This window comes from Ramularia collo-cygni (assembly GCF_900074925.1).
Source record: "Ramularia collo-cygni strain URUG2 genome assembly, contig: RCC_scaffold01, whole genome shotgun sequence".
In the NCBI taxonomy this organism is placed as follows: Eukaryota; Fungi; Ascomycota; class Dothideomycetes; order Mycosphaerellales; family Mycosphaerellaceae; genus Ramularia; species Ramularia collo-cygni.
This window is the reverse complement of record NW_019716255.1, coordinates 1903760-1917838: the sequence shown is the minus strand read 5'-3', so window position 1 is coordinate 1917838 and position 14079 is coordinate 1903760. Positions and strand designations below refer to the sequence as shown.

Below are 14079 nucleotides of genomic sequence, written 5' to 3'. Positions count from 1 at the left end.
ATACACTTACCACAGCGCGAGCCTTGATCTCAAATGCTCTCCAGTCGAATTAAGTGGACGACTTGGGAAGAATCTGACCATTGACTCTGTCTCATGTAGGTTGTGGTAGCTTGGCATGCACATTTAGTTGTTGTAGTTTCAGCTGATACTACTCATGATAGTTCCCGTGCATATATATTATACAACCTCGCTGTTGGCTGCCACAATGTACCCTTGGCCATCTTCAACGACACTACAGTTCGCATTCGACCGGTCATCAATGGCGTTGGAACRGGAGTCGAAGTAGCTAGCGGAGAAATCATATTTGGCGTATATAATTTCCATTACTGGAGTCGTCAGGCATCCTTACTATGGCTATCAACACGGCTCAGGCCGGATGGGTGGTCTAGTCTGGGGTGCCGTCAAAGGAATAGGCAGAGGGATTGGCGGTATAGGCTACAGCCATGGCTTTCGCCATTCCGGGGCATGGATTGAGAGGAATTGAGCAAGCTCTTTTGGGTATATTGGGAGGAACAGCAAAGGGATTGCCGGATATTGATTTGGAAGACGGACAGAGTGGAGACGGTAAAGCTGAAAGTCTCATGAAGATCGGAAAGAGGGATTGGCATAGGGCGACGAATGGGAACGAGGTGTTGAAGTAGAGGGCTACAGAGATCGGGTACATCATACGGGAAGAAAAATTATGTGGATGAGAACCGGGAGGCGCAGATTCTGGAGCGGTGAGATGACTTGATGAGAAGGAATGCTAAGTGGTGACAGCTGCGATTGCAACAATGTGAAGGTCGAGGCATTGACTGCGTTGGCATACAATCAGAGGTTATGCAATGCCCGTGTCCTATGATCAACATCAACATGCAATGTTATCTCCTCCCCATGCTGCTGTACGCCTCAACTTGCATATCGGTGGAGACACGCTTTCCGACCCAAAACATGTGGGAATCCCAATTGCAGAAGGGCAGATCACAAGATAGTCCACCCCTGAAACCGCCATGTCGGGTTTGCAATGGTGAGGAGTCCTACCATTTGCCGCCGGGTGAARGATACGCTAATGGATGTTCAATTTTTGCCAAGTCATGGGGCGCGGGTGAAAGTCGGGAGGCAGGGAGTGACATTGGATGGTGACAGGGAGCTGGGAAGCCATGCATGCCCAAAGCTTCTCACATGTCAAGGACTTGAAATGGGTGACATTGCCGTTGCTGGTTTCATTTTGAATGTTTGTCAAGTTTCTCGATTCGGGTCACCTTCATCAACGCCTTCAAAGATATCCCTTCAGAACCGCCGCCTCCGCATTCAAGATACTGCTACCAGCAGCTCCAATGACCGTGTTGTGGCTCAGAGCCACGAATTGAATATCGAAGATGCCACTCTCATCCTCTCGCACTCGTCCCACACTCACAGCATAACCGCGATCCGTCTCCCGATCCAATCTTGGCTGCGGCCTATCCGGCTCCTCGCAAACCTGAATGGCCTTGCTAGGTGCCGAAGGGCATCCCAGTTGCTGTGCCTCACTCACATAGTCCCGCATAGCCTGCTTGACTTCCTCGKCACTGGGTGGTGGCCGCTTCTCGAATCTTAGCGACACGCACGCTGTGTGGCCGTCCAAGACAGGCACGCGATTGCAAGCTGCGCTGATTTTGAGGTTACTCTGTTCCTCAAACGCTGAACACTCGGCGTTGATTCCGCCTAGAATCTTGCGGGCTTCGGGCTCCATTTTATCTTCCTCACCGGAAATGTAGGGGACCACGTTGTCGATGATGTCCATGCTGCTAACTCCTGGGTAACCCGCGCCTGAGACGGCTTGCATTGTGACGACTGAGACTGTGTTGATGGGACCAAATTTGGCTTGGAGAGCAGCGAAGGGAATGACGATGCCGATGACGGCGCAGTTGGAGTTGCAGACCAAGAAGCCCTTTTCCAGCTTGTGGTGTTTCCTCTGGTGGGGAATGAGGGACAGATGAGGAAGGTTGACAGTGGGCACTACGAGCGGAACGAGAGGATCGCGGCGGTAGTTCTTCGCGTTGGAGAAGGTGGGGATGTTGGCTTTGAGAAAGGCCATTTCTGTGCTGGAGTCAGCATATGCCATGTTGAAGAGTTGTTGGTCCACTGACCAGTCTCCTCGGCAACATCGCTGTCCAGTCCGCTGAAGACAACATCCACCTCGCCAGCAAATTCCTCTGGTGTACAGTTCTTGACGACCAGCTCGCCCAACTCTTTGCTCATGGGCAAGCTTTGCTTCCACTTTACGGCATCGCGGTATTTGCGACCCGCACTGCGCGGACTGGCACCAACGGCAGTGAGCTTGAAGTGCGGGTGAAGGGCGAGTAGGAGGATGAATCGCTGGCCGACACTGCCTGTTGCGCCAAGGACACCTGGAGAAGGATCGTGTTAGGATGCTGTCCTGTGTGCTTGGACTCAATGGTATGACAACCAACACMGGGGGACTCACTAACCGCACCGCTTTGTAGGAAACTCCACTTTCTTCTCCATAGTCGCCATTCTGACTTCAGTTGCAAGGCCGTCTCTCTGAATCTGATGTTTGGCGGTCTCCATCGAATGACTCCGATAACGTGACGGTGAAACCTCGTGAGAACAAATCTTGGGACATGACGTGAAGCTTGCCCCACCTATCAAAAGTGTGATCTGAATGGGTGCCTCCTGCTACGATTGTTGTTCCTTGACAAGGAAAAGTCGCATGGAGATTACAACAAGGCGAGCTTATTCGGTCTACGATTTCGCACAGGATGCGTAACGAGATCACTCCCATACGACCACTTTACATCGCGGAGGGACGAAAAGAGAGAGTCCGCAGCGAGATCCGATATCGGCTTACTAGCGCCAAGCCGAGTGAGGGATGTCTCGAATTGAAGGGATCTCAATCAATAGTCATCAATCATCGTCAAATCAGAATCGCGACATGTGACCAGCATCGACCTCACCTGCTCCTTTGGCCTCCTCCATACTCAAGCAACCTCGTATTGATGAAGTCATGTTCACAGAGAACACCAAGCGTTGCGGCAGAAGCAGTCCCGATTCCGCAGAAGAAACTCTATTTATCCATTCCTCCTTCACACCGCCTTCAAGACCTCAAGCGAGTGCCCAACACCTGCCCAACTCAGTCGCGAATCAGGGATAAAGACATGATAACACACTGTCACAGACCTTTTCGATCATCTCACTCATCTCATGCAATTATTGCTACAACGAAATTCCAGCGTTTCCTCCCGCTTCCGGCCCACTTGATCCGAACTGAACCTGCAGTTTTATCCGGCCGCAACCTACCACTAAAATCCTCCTCCCGCAACACCCCTTGCGCAATATCATTGTTCCAGACCGAAGGACATATACTAGCGGCCCCACAGCCGGATGCACAGGGAATGCTTCCAGATACGATTTGTTCCGGATCGAGGCATTGCAAAAAAAAGTTCCACCGTACCAAGGTTCTCTCAACGCTCATACATCCCGCATTTCACGGACCTATAACAACAACAACACCACACACCCACCCAAAATTAAGGATACGACTCTAGCTTCGAAGAGTTAGGCCCGTTGGCCTCCCGCCAGACACCCTCTAGCTTGATGGCTATTGCGTCGAGTCGTAAGTTCTACCCTTCCATTTTGGAGCCCACTTTGAAGAGCCGGGTACCCGGGTCCTACCTCTAGCCATAATCGACACGGACATCACCAATGAATCGAATCTCTACCTCGAAGGATTAGGCGAACCTGCCTCCCGGAGGACATCCGTTAGCTCTACGGTTATTGCATCGAGTCGCGAGGTACGACTTTAACATTCAGTGGAGCCAGGTGCTCCAGCTGGTACTCCAGGCGTTGAGAATCCCCACGACTGTACCAGATACTCACAATGTCAATTGAAATGGGTCTAGGCTTCGAAGAGTTAGGCGAACTTGCCTCCCGGAGGACATCCATTAGCTTGACGGTTGTATCATCGAGTTGCGAAGTAGCCAGGTACTGCAGCTGGTACTTCAGGTGCTTACCAACTATCAAGTACCTGTAACCATGCCAGATACCTTACCCACGATGTCAATAGAGATGAGTCTAAGCTTCTAAGGGTTAGGCGAACTGGCCTCCCGCAGGACATCCGTTAGCTTCACCATGATTGCATCGAGTTGCGAGGTATTACCACAAAGGATTGGTAGGTATAGTGTTGTGCCACGTTGYCTGATTTTGGAACCTACAATTCTGCCAGGCACAGGTGAACCTAACGGACATACCTCTAGGCTTCGAACAGTTAGGCCAATTGCTCTCCCGGAGGACATCCGTTAGCTTCACCATTGTTCGTGTTGGATTGAAGATGCATGACTGGAGTGCTAAGCCAGGCTATGTGTTGTCTATCATCGCGCTGGAAAGCTGATTTGACCTCCAGACGCGGGCTGCCTTCTTCTCTCGACATTCGCTTGAGTTTGGACAACAGGACCGTCTCGACCACAAAAATACAGGCAGCTGGATGAGGCCCGCATAAGCCAACACCGCGGAAAGGTCTCCATCCTGGTAAGATGATGGATCCAGGGCTCAGCCTTGGAATCCATCCGTTAAGCCCGAAAACTCCAGTTTGCGAGTAATCCTCTGGGGATCGCAAAGTTTCGGTGGCGCGAGAGGCCCTCAACCCGTCAGGTGGATATTGGAGGATCTCGCAAGACGCCAGCTTCCACATGTCGATACATTGGATACCAAGCTTGTGTACCCAGAATCTCGTAAGGAAGCACTCGTCACTGCTTCTGTTAGCTACGCCGCACGGATCCCATTGCCCGGATTATCGACGTTCAGCCCCAGGCTTGAGACCCAGAAACCGATGATCGACTTATAGGTGGGTGGTGTCGAATCCAACAGGCAATGAGATCAGTTCTCTTCCCGCCCAAGGAATATGGAGGTGGAGGAGGTGATGGACGTTCAGAATGAAAAGCCCACAAGCAACGCCAAGAAGAACTATCAATAAGATAGAACTTCAAGCAGGAGCATCCTGCAGGCGGTGGAATGGCTCCCCGGCTCCGCAATCGCGAACGGCTGTTAAATTTTCCACTTCTTACCGCGCGCGGCAAGGAGCTTGGGCGCTGGTAGATTGGTCGAATGGGAGACTGGTGCGGGACCTCTCCAGGGGCTAGTTTAAAAAGACCGCGCACGTTGACTTTGACTTCGATGATGGGATCAAAGAGCAGCCACAATGTGTGATGAGGGTACATGTCGGACCACAAGCAGGAGACCAGGCTGTTGGCGCGGTGACTGGCTCTGTTGACGCTGCTTCCTCCCAGCGGAGGTGGTTAAAGCTGCGAGTCCCCGAGACGGGGCTTGAGCTGGACTGCGTGAAGACATATGAATTTCAAGCGGTCTCTCGATTGAAATGAAGGCAGGCAAATGCAAAAGTGGTCTATCGAGCCATCTCCATGGCTGGCGATTGTGCCGCTCCCGAGAATCTTCGTCTGGGCGGATGTGCACACGCTGTTACTGCAGGTAAGATTCCTCGCTTTCTAGTGACAAGCGTGACGTCGATGTGCCCCTTTCTGGCAATGGCTGTATTGTCGGTACGATCTTATTCAATCATAAACAAGCTCCTGCCTGGGGACCTCCTCATAGCCAAGAGCCGAAATCCTCCTCACAGCTAGATAGATCTCTTCAAATCTGTCTTGGTCAGGCTTATCGTGCTCATCCTTCCTGCCGTGCTTGTCGTGCTTGGGCTCGTCGACATTGAACGGAATGTCCGAGACCGCCTGGAGGAACAAATGATACAGGTGTGCTTCGTAATCTCGCCATTGCTGTTGAGTGGACGAAGCATGCGCTGGATTGGACGAGAGACCGACGGAAACCATCGGTATTCCGATCTGGTCGTCGACGACGATATAGGGGGCTGATAAGGTGTATACCCCTGWACAGCCCAAACGCAGGTCCTGATCGGTGTTGTCTTGCCAGGATTGAACTTTCTCCGGTCACAGGATGACGTCTGGCCGGCCACCATCATGAGCTTTGCATGATAGGTACATTCGAATGAGAGGGCAGAGCAGTGTTCTCCCTCCGGCTCACTCGATTCCTCGTTGAGCTTTGCGCATGGGCAGTGATGCAAGGTGTGAAGTGATGGAAAGCAGCACGGACATGATGAAAGACGGTCGACTCAAGACGAAAGAGCAATGCAGCACTGGGCTTCTCAATTTCACCTCTCTTTGCCGATCTAAACACGAATAGAGCAGCAGGCAACAGAATTCGTTCATCATTAAACATGCAGCTGGAAACAGTCTTGTATGAGGAGCACTCAGAAAAGTTCTCCATTGTCTCAATATTCGATACATTCGGGACTGATATTCCCCAGCGAATGAGAACCTTCTCACTCATCAATCAAACAAAACAAATTCGCTCGCTATTTATTATACAGAGTAGTGCCTTGCAAAGGCACTGGATATCATCATGCAGCCTCCCATTCGATACATTTCGCGCTCTTCGGAAGTTCTCCTCGATCATCTGATAAATATACGTTGTAGTCATGCAACTCACTCACTTCGCACCCTCCATGGCCCGAACTCTATCAAGCACAGAAGAGTTCTTCCTTTGCCCTTCACCCTGCTCAGATTGGAGACTCTTGGTAGGACTCGCGGCCCGATCTGCTCCTCCTAATTGACTGATGACTGAGCCTCGCTTTGCTGAAGCAGGACTCTGAAACTTCGTAGGCGAAGGTGTCCGAGAATGTTGACTATGTACCGAGCTTCTTTTCACTGGAGAAGGGGTTCGGGATTTGTCCAGCTGGCTCTGTACTGAGTTCCGTTTCGTAGGCGAAGGTGTTCTCACTCTTTCCAGGTGAAGACTTTTCGGCCTCTCATTTGCCGAGGCGGCCGCCGAAAGCTCGCTCCCTAGCTGTTCGCTTGCATCTTCAAACGGTGTGCTAGGTTGAGAGTACACGGCACCACCATCCTGATCCTCGCCCTCTCGCGAGACAGAAGGAGAGAGATGACTACTTCCAGGCGGTGTGATGTACGCAGAGCGCTTCCTCGTACTGCTGACCGTGGCAGTCTCTTCAGAAACCGTGGGCATCGTCTTCTCAGGAATCCTCTCAAGACTTGTCCTCTCGGTAGAAGCCAGTGGCGTGGCTCTTCCCTGCACTGGTACCACACCACCACCCAACCTCGCCCAGAACATCCTCTCTCTCAACCTGACACTTTCCTCCCAAGCACATCGCTGATCTTCTTCGCTGTCGCATCTCCATAGTCCATCCCGGACCATTCTCAAGAACCCGACAAAGTCGCACGCAGCTCGAAGTCTGCCGACGCAGTAGTCACAAAGTGGCTTGCTCACGCCATCATCCTCACTCACCCGGAATCGCGTTCTCCTGATGTATGGCTCGTTGCGCCTCGTTTCACCACACAGTGTGCAAGCAAAGTAGTGCTTGTTTTGCGGATATGGCTCCACCGCGAGACTGCCAGCCAGAAGTGAAGCTAGCACAGTCCTCCTGCTCAGGAATGAAAGACCCGGTGCTAGATCCAGACGCAGTGTCGGTTCAATGTCCTCGGTCAGTGCGCGCTTGTAGAACTTGCTGTCCTTGAGAGGCGGCATGTTGCTGCCAGGGCCAGCCGATGAAGGACTGGAGCTCGCCGAGAAAGAAAATGCACCGGGGAGGTTTGGCGAGGAAGCGGAAGCAGCGAAGTTGCCGTACGTCGTAGAGTTCTGTGAGGAGGTCTGGGCAGTGTTATTGCTGCTGTTGGTGCGGGAATGTGCTCCCAGACGCCTAGCCAGAAGGAGCAAATCCTGAAAGTCCGTGTAGGCAGTAATGTCATTCCGTAGCACCGGGCTGATAAGGGAGGCGAAGTGAAGAGGGTGTTCGGGGGGAACGTCCGGGAGCGTAGCAGCGTACGGGGAGCTCTGCAGTGCGTCGAACATGGCGTGGTTTGCGGTAACGGGAGTGGACGGTACACTGACATCTCTGGTGGAAGAGGCATCTTCGTGCAGCTTCTCCATCGTGCCCTTTAGATCATGCAGTTGTTCCTGCTGCGAGGCAAGCAGAGATTCCGTATCGAGGATCTGACTCTTCAGCTGTGCATTTCGCTTCTCCGCAGCCTCCGTCTCTTTCCGCGCGGCCGAGACCATCTTGTTGGCCTCTTCAAACAGCTGCACCGTCAGATTCTCCAGCTCGCCATCAGCTTGCTTCCTCGCCTTCTCCGCCACCTCTCTCGCACTACGCTCGGTCGCCAATTCATTGCGCATCTTGGCCAGCGTCTCCTCCATTTCGGACCGCATGACGTAGTATCCGCCTTGGATCAGCATGTCTATCCGCTGCTTCTCCACCTCGAGCGTGCTGATTATATGCCGCGCCTGCTCCAGCTCGTGTCGGGTCTGTTGAAGGGAGTCGTCGAGATTGGTCTGGTAGTTGATAGCATTCACCAGCTTCGTGCTCAACATGGCAACTTCATTACTAAGGTCTGGCTGATAGCCCGGCTCGCTGTTGTTGCTGCTATGCCCACTATCGGAGCGCGGTCCGGGCGAGGGTGTACGGGTGTCCATGACATCGTCGCGCGGGCTGGCCACGGCCGCCATGCCGCTGTTGATGGTGAGGTGGGTTTTGATATCCGGCGTCGATTTGGTCTGAAAAAAACGCAGGCGCGACAGTGCTGCGGTGGTGGTCGACGTGGCTGAGGGAATGGCGGTTGGGGTGGTGGAGCGGGAGAGAGTGGGGCGCGAAGGTGTCACATTGGCGGCAGCGGCATGGCCGAAGAGGCGAGGGGAGAGGTAGTCGGCCAGCTTGGTGGATTGCTGAGGGTTGACGTGTGTGTATTAATTGATCCTCGTCCTGTGGTCCGCGGTTGTGGCTGGRGGTCTAGACGGACCGCCCCTGGTGGTTAAGGTGCAGTAGGACTTCGTAGTGAATGGACTGCAGTCGCAAGCGGACACGGGGGAGTCAGGCAGAATCGCTCGTGGGGGGTCATGAGATGGATTTCATGTCATTACTTCCAGTCGTGTCCGTCTCGCAGCTGGCAAATTAAACAAAAGCAGGGCGGTTCGCGCGATGTGTGTTTGTGTTACATTCGCCGTTTTGACGTCTGCCGTCACCAGCGGGTTGGAACGTCGTGCCACTATTGACTTCATGTACCGAAAGCCAATCTCCGACTGAGGCATCCTTGCAGTGTCCGCAAAACTCTGTTTACTCGTCATCACATTTATTTCACATGCCTGTCGCTCATGTCCTCGAAATTGGTTGGCTGCTTGTTGGAAGGGGTTAGATTATCGCACAATACAGCACTCGTTGTCCGCCGAGACACTCAGCAACCGCTGGTGCCCCAAAATCCCAAGAAATCCCAAGAAATCCCAAGACGCTCGTCATTGTGCAAAGCCACCAAGATTCCCATTAGGCTCTAGCTATTGCACTGGGCTTGAAGATGGTAAACCCTATCGCCCCCCGGCAGAAAGATACTCTCAGTCCTCGTCGGGTACCATCCGACAACAATCTGTGCTTTTGCAACGGAGCGGGGATACCGCGTGCTGGGCGGGTTCCATGGCGCTCACGCTGAATAGGAACCAGCTCATGCCACAGCTCCTAACAGCATCGTTGCTCGGACGCCAGACGAACATAGCAAGCTCCCCTCTTAGGACAAGTCGCTGGCAGCCGGCGTGGCCATAGCAATCGACACCTCTGCGTGGCTGAGGCCGCGGGCGTCGTGAAGGCCGAATGATGCCTCTAGAACGACCACGCTCGTGATGGTGCTTTTCCACTCAGAGTGACTGCATCGTGAAGCAGTATGGAGCCACCATGTCACCCTCCAACCCATCGCGAGGTGAACCATAAGCCTCAGTCGTCTCGTGCACTTCCTGATCAATCCCAATCGCTGTCATCATCATCCACTGCCGCCTTCCTGGCACCCTGTCGAATAGTCTTATTCYCCCTCTCCATATTCTCATCATCTTCCCTTTTCTTCAACCTCGAGTCTCCGTGCTTGATGGCTCCGACCTGTAACAAAACCTGCTCCATATCTTCGACACCCGTGGCACTCCCCCTCAATTCCTTGCATGTCACAATTTGCCGCCTGATCTCCCCTTGGTTGTAGACCAACACCGTAGGCGTATTTCGGTCGGGGTATCCCTCGATACACAGGTCGGCCCTCATAGAACAGAATTTGACATCTCCAAATTTAACTGCCAGATCCCTCCAGATCCCACTCATCAACCTGCTCTCCGTGTTCTCCCCAGACGAGCTCGTCAACAGAACCAGTACCCAGGCTTCTTTGCTCGCTTCTGTGACATCTTTTGCATAGTCTGGCTTTTGAAGCGGGTAGACCTGATTGAAAACGCTGGCTTGTTGGAGAGAGGCCATTTCCGCCATGCGTTTMTGGCGATATTGATCGAGGAATGCTTCATCCTCATCTTCTTCGAGGGCATCGAGTTCGTCAMGGTCCTTGTCTTCCAGACGATTCTCATGCGCAAGAGCTCGAGCTTGGGTGAGGGCTTCTTCGATGAGAGGTGTAGGTGAGGGCGGTTTCTCGGGAATAATGCCTTTACTGCGGAGAATATCGTTCCTTGAAAGATGTGAGTGTTGAGTGGGGTAGGATGTGTGGGAGAAAATCTACCATTCCGTGTCGGCATTGGGATCGTCCACGGGGACTTGCACGGGCATGTCTGGCATATCCATTGGATTCATCGTGGCGGACTATCTTGGTGCGTTGTTGTGATTCCGAAGTCCAGGTGGGATGTTTCTCGCTTGCTTGCTTTCCATGTGAAGATGTGACGAATGCCAGACGTCCTTCCCCGGAATTCGAATCTCAGCCCTACGGAATTGAACACTTAGCACCACGACAGCAGCGGACGAACAACGGACCTCCACCTTATTCCTTTTTCATGCTGCTCCGATAGGAGCAATCAGCAAGCACCATGTCCCAATTCAATAAAAAGGACGATGAGGACGCCGGAGTGGTGAGGGTGGACCGCACATCGGTCTTTCAAGAAGGTACTTGTTCACTCACAATGCATACACCCCCTGCCACGCCACGCCATGCTGCTATGCTATGCGATGCGATGCGCCATGTTCTCCTCGGCGCGTGCTAATGTCTTTCCCCAGCGCGCGTCTTCAACACATCTCCCGTCTCTCCCCGCCGATGCCGCATTCTGCTCACCAAAATCGCCCTCCTCCTCTTCACTGGCGAGAAGTTCCCCACCAACGAAGCCACGTCCCTCTTCTTTGGCATCTCGAAGCTCTTCCAGAATAAAGATGCCTCCCTGCGCCAGATGGTCTACTTGGTCATCAAGGAGCTGGCCAATACCGCAGAGGATGTCATCATGGTCACGAGCAGTATTATGAAGGATACGGCGGTTGGGAGCGATGTCGTGTACCGCGCCAATGCCATTCGAGCTCTGTGCCGGATAATAGACGTATGCGAGACGGACATATTCGGTAAATGGTACAGGGAGCTAATGTTGGTATACAGGCCTCCACAGTCCAGGCGATTGAACGAAACATCAAGACGGCTATTGTGGACAAGACCCCCTCCGTCTCTTCCGCAGCCTTGGTTTCTTCCTACCACCTCCTCCCAATTGCACGTGATATCGTTCGAAGATGGCAGAGCGAGACACAGGAAGCTGCCTCTTCCTCCAAGTCTTCCGGCGGATTTATGGGATTCGGCGGATCTTCCCACCAAATGGCCGCGTCCAACACAAACTACATGACACAGTACCACGCCATTGGCCTGCTTTATCAGATGCGTTCCCACGATCGCATGGCATTGGTGAAGATGGTGCAGCAGTACAGCGCCGCCGGTGTCACCAAATCGCCAGCTGCGCGAGTTATGCTGGTTCGACTGGCTGCCAAGCTTCTCGAGGACGACCCTGGCATGCGAAAACCGATGTTGAAACTCCTGGACGAATGGCTGCGCGACAAGAGTGAAATGGTCAACTTTGAAGCTGCTAAAGCAATTTGCGACGTACCAGATCTCACAGACGCGGAGGTCGGCCAAGCGATTCATGTTCTCCAGCTTTTCCTCACCTCTCCACGAGCAGTCACCAAGTTCGCCGCCATCAGGATTCTACACCAATTTGCCTCGTTCAAGCCAGACGCTGTACGACAGTGCAACCCAGACATCGAATCACTCATCTCCAACTCCAACCGCTCCATTGCAACGTTCGCCATTACCACCCTTCTCAAGACTGGAAATGAAGCTTCCGTTGACCGACTCATGACCCAAATCAGCACGTTCATGTCCGAAATCACAGACGAGTTCAAGGTCACTATCGTTGAGGCTATCCGTACGCTCTGCTTGAAGTTCCCCTCCAAGCAGGCGCGCATGCTGGCCTTCCTGTCCGGGATCCTGCGCGATGAGGGTGGATATGAATTCAAACGTAGTGTGGTGGAAAGCATGTTTGACCTCATCAAGTTCGTCCCGGATAGCAAAGAAGATGCACTGGCCCATTTGTGCGAGTTCATCGAGGATTGCGAGTTCACAAAGCTTGCCGTGAGGATTCTTCATCTTCTTGGTATGGAAGGACCGAAGACAGCGCAGCCTACCAAGTACATCCGGTACATTTATAATAGGGTAGWGTTGGAGAACGCGATAGTTCGCGCTGCCGCCGTCACTGCGCTTGCCAAGTTCGGTGTGGGACAAAAGGACAAAGAGGTGAAGAGGAGCGTAAATGTCTTGTTGACGAGATGTTTGGACGACTTGGATGATGAGGTGCGAGATCGTGCGGCGTTGAACTTGAGACTGATGAAGGAAGAGGATGATGAGGTTGCTGCGCGCTTCGTGCGAAATGGTGAGTTTCACATTCCTGTGCATGTGATTGAAAGCCGTCTGACCTTCTTCTGCAGACTCGATGTTCTCTCTCCCCGTATTGGAAGATCAACTGGCTCACTACGTCAACGGCTCATCGGCCGAGGCGTTTGCCAAACCCTTCGACTTTGTCAATGTACCGGTCGTCACACGCGAGCAGTCCCTCGCAGAGGACCGAACGAAGAAACTCACAACCGCCACACCTACACTCAAAGCACCCACACTCGGACCTAAGAAGTCGGAAAGCTCTGCTGCAGAAGCAGCAGCCAATGCAACTGTCGTCTCTCAACGATACGCACAACAACTCTCCGCCATTCCAGAGTTCTCGTCATATGGCKCTGTGCTGAAGAGCAGTCCTATCATCGAGCTCACCGAAAGCGGAACTGAATACGTCGTCGCGGCGATCAAGCATCTGTTCAGCGACCACGTGGTTTTGCAGTTCAACGTCAAGAACACTCTTGCCGACTATGTTCTCGCGGACGTGAGCGTGCTGTGTAATCCTTCCGCGGGCGAGGACGGCGAAGCGAGCGTTCTCGAGGACGACGGCTTCATCATCCCTGTTGAGCTATTGAAGAGCGACGAGCCCGGCAGTGTCTACGTCAGCTTCTCGAAACCCGCCGGCCAGTTCATTACTGCAAGCTTCACAAACGTGCTTAAATTCACACTCAAGGAGATCGACCCTAGTACGGGCGAACCCGAGGACTCTGGATACGAAGATGAATACGAAGTCGGCGATCTGGAACTTACTGGCAGCGACTACGTTGTTCCTGCTTTCGCGGGCTCATTCGATAACATCTGGAGCAGTCTGCCTGATTCCGAGGAGGTATCTGAGACATTACAACTCGAGCACGCCAAGAGCATYGCAGACGCGGTGGAGAGTCTTGTTGCGAGCTTCGGTATGCAGCCACTGGAGGGCAGCGAAGTTGCTTTGAGCCAAAGCACACATACGCTGAGATGTTATGGTAAGAGTGTGTTGGGTGGCAAGGTCGCAGTACAGGTTCGGATGGCGTTCTCGGCGAAGAGTGGAGTCACGGTGAAGATTACAGGGAGGAGTGAGGAGGAGGGACTGGCTGCAGCTGTTTTGGGTGGTATTGCTTGAGTCGGATAGACTGGTTTGAGAACAGTTTAGAATATTGCGAGGCAAAAAGTGTGTTGCAGTTTGGGTCCTCTCCTGCGGCATGTGACGAAGTGAGTTTGAGAGAATGATGAGTCCCTGCTGAAATGTTTTAGGGATATGGAGCTGTGAAAAACCGCTGTCATTCACATACTTCGTATCATTTTGATGACCAGAACTGCCGGTATGTTGGGCATAGTCATGATGGCTCTCGTCAGGTACACC

At 52.9% G+C, this 14079-nt stretch overlaps 4 protein-coding genes; 1 reads left to right on the top strand and 3 right to left on the bottom strand.

Annotated features, from left to right (window-relative positions):
- Positions 1–1255: 1255 nt before the first annotated feature.
- Positions 1256–2550, bottom strand: RCC_00694 (probable aspartate-semialdehyde dehydrogenase; the record flags this gene model as incomplete). XM_023765859.1 has 3 exons in its annotated part: positions 1256–2058; positions 2109–2369; positions 2451–2550. The coding sequence occupies 3 exons, from the start codon at positions 2548–2550 to the stop codon at positions 1256–1258; spliced, it is 1164 nt and encodes a 387-aa protein (XP_023621627.1).
- Positions 2551–6495: 3945 nt separating this feature from the next.
- On the bottom strand, positions 6496–8526 carry RCC_12038 (uncharacterized protein; the record flags this gene model as incomplete). The annotated part of the gene is made up of 1 exon (XM_023765858.1): positions 6496–8526. One exon carries the CDS (start codon positions 8524–8526, stop codon positions 6496–6498), a length of 2031 nt encoding a protein of 676 aa, XP_023621626.1.
- A 1273-nt stretch (positions 8527–9799) lies between these two features.
- Positions 9800–10621, bottom strand: RCC_12236 (related to phosducin homolog, likely to be involved in regulation of pheromone response; the record flags this gene model as incomplete). XM_023765857.1 has 2 exons in its annotated part: positions 9800–10499; positions 10551–10621. The coding sequence occupies 2 exons, from the start codon at positions 10619–10621 to the stop codon at positions 9800–9802; spliced, it is 771 nt and encodes a 256-aa protein (XP_023621625.1).
- Positions 10622–10851: 230 nt separating this feature from the next.
- On the top strand, positions 10852–13839 carry RCC_12235 (probable Coatomer subunit gamma; the record flags this gene model as incomplete). XM_023765856.1 has 4 exons in its annotated part: positions 10852–10927; positions 11039–11349; positions 11406–12723; positions 12779–13839. The coding sequence occupies 4 exons, from the start codon at positions 10852–10854 to the stop codon at positions 13837–13839; spliced, it is 2766 nt and encodes a 921-aa protein (XP_023621624.1).
- Between the last annotated feature and the right edge of the window lie 240 nt (positions 13840–14079).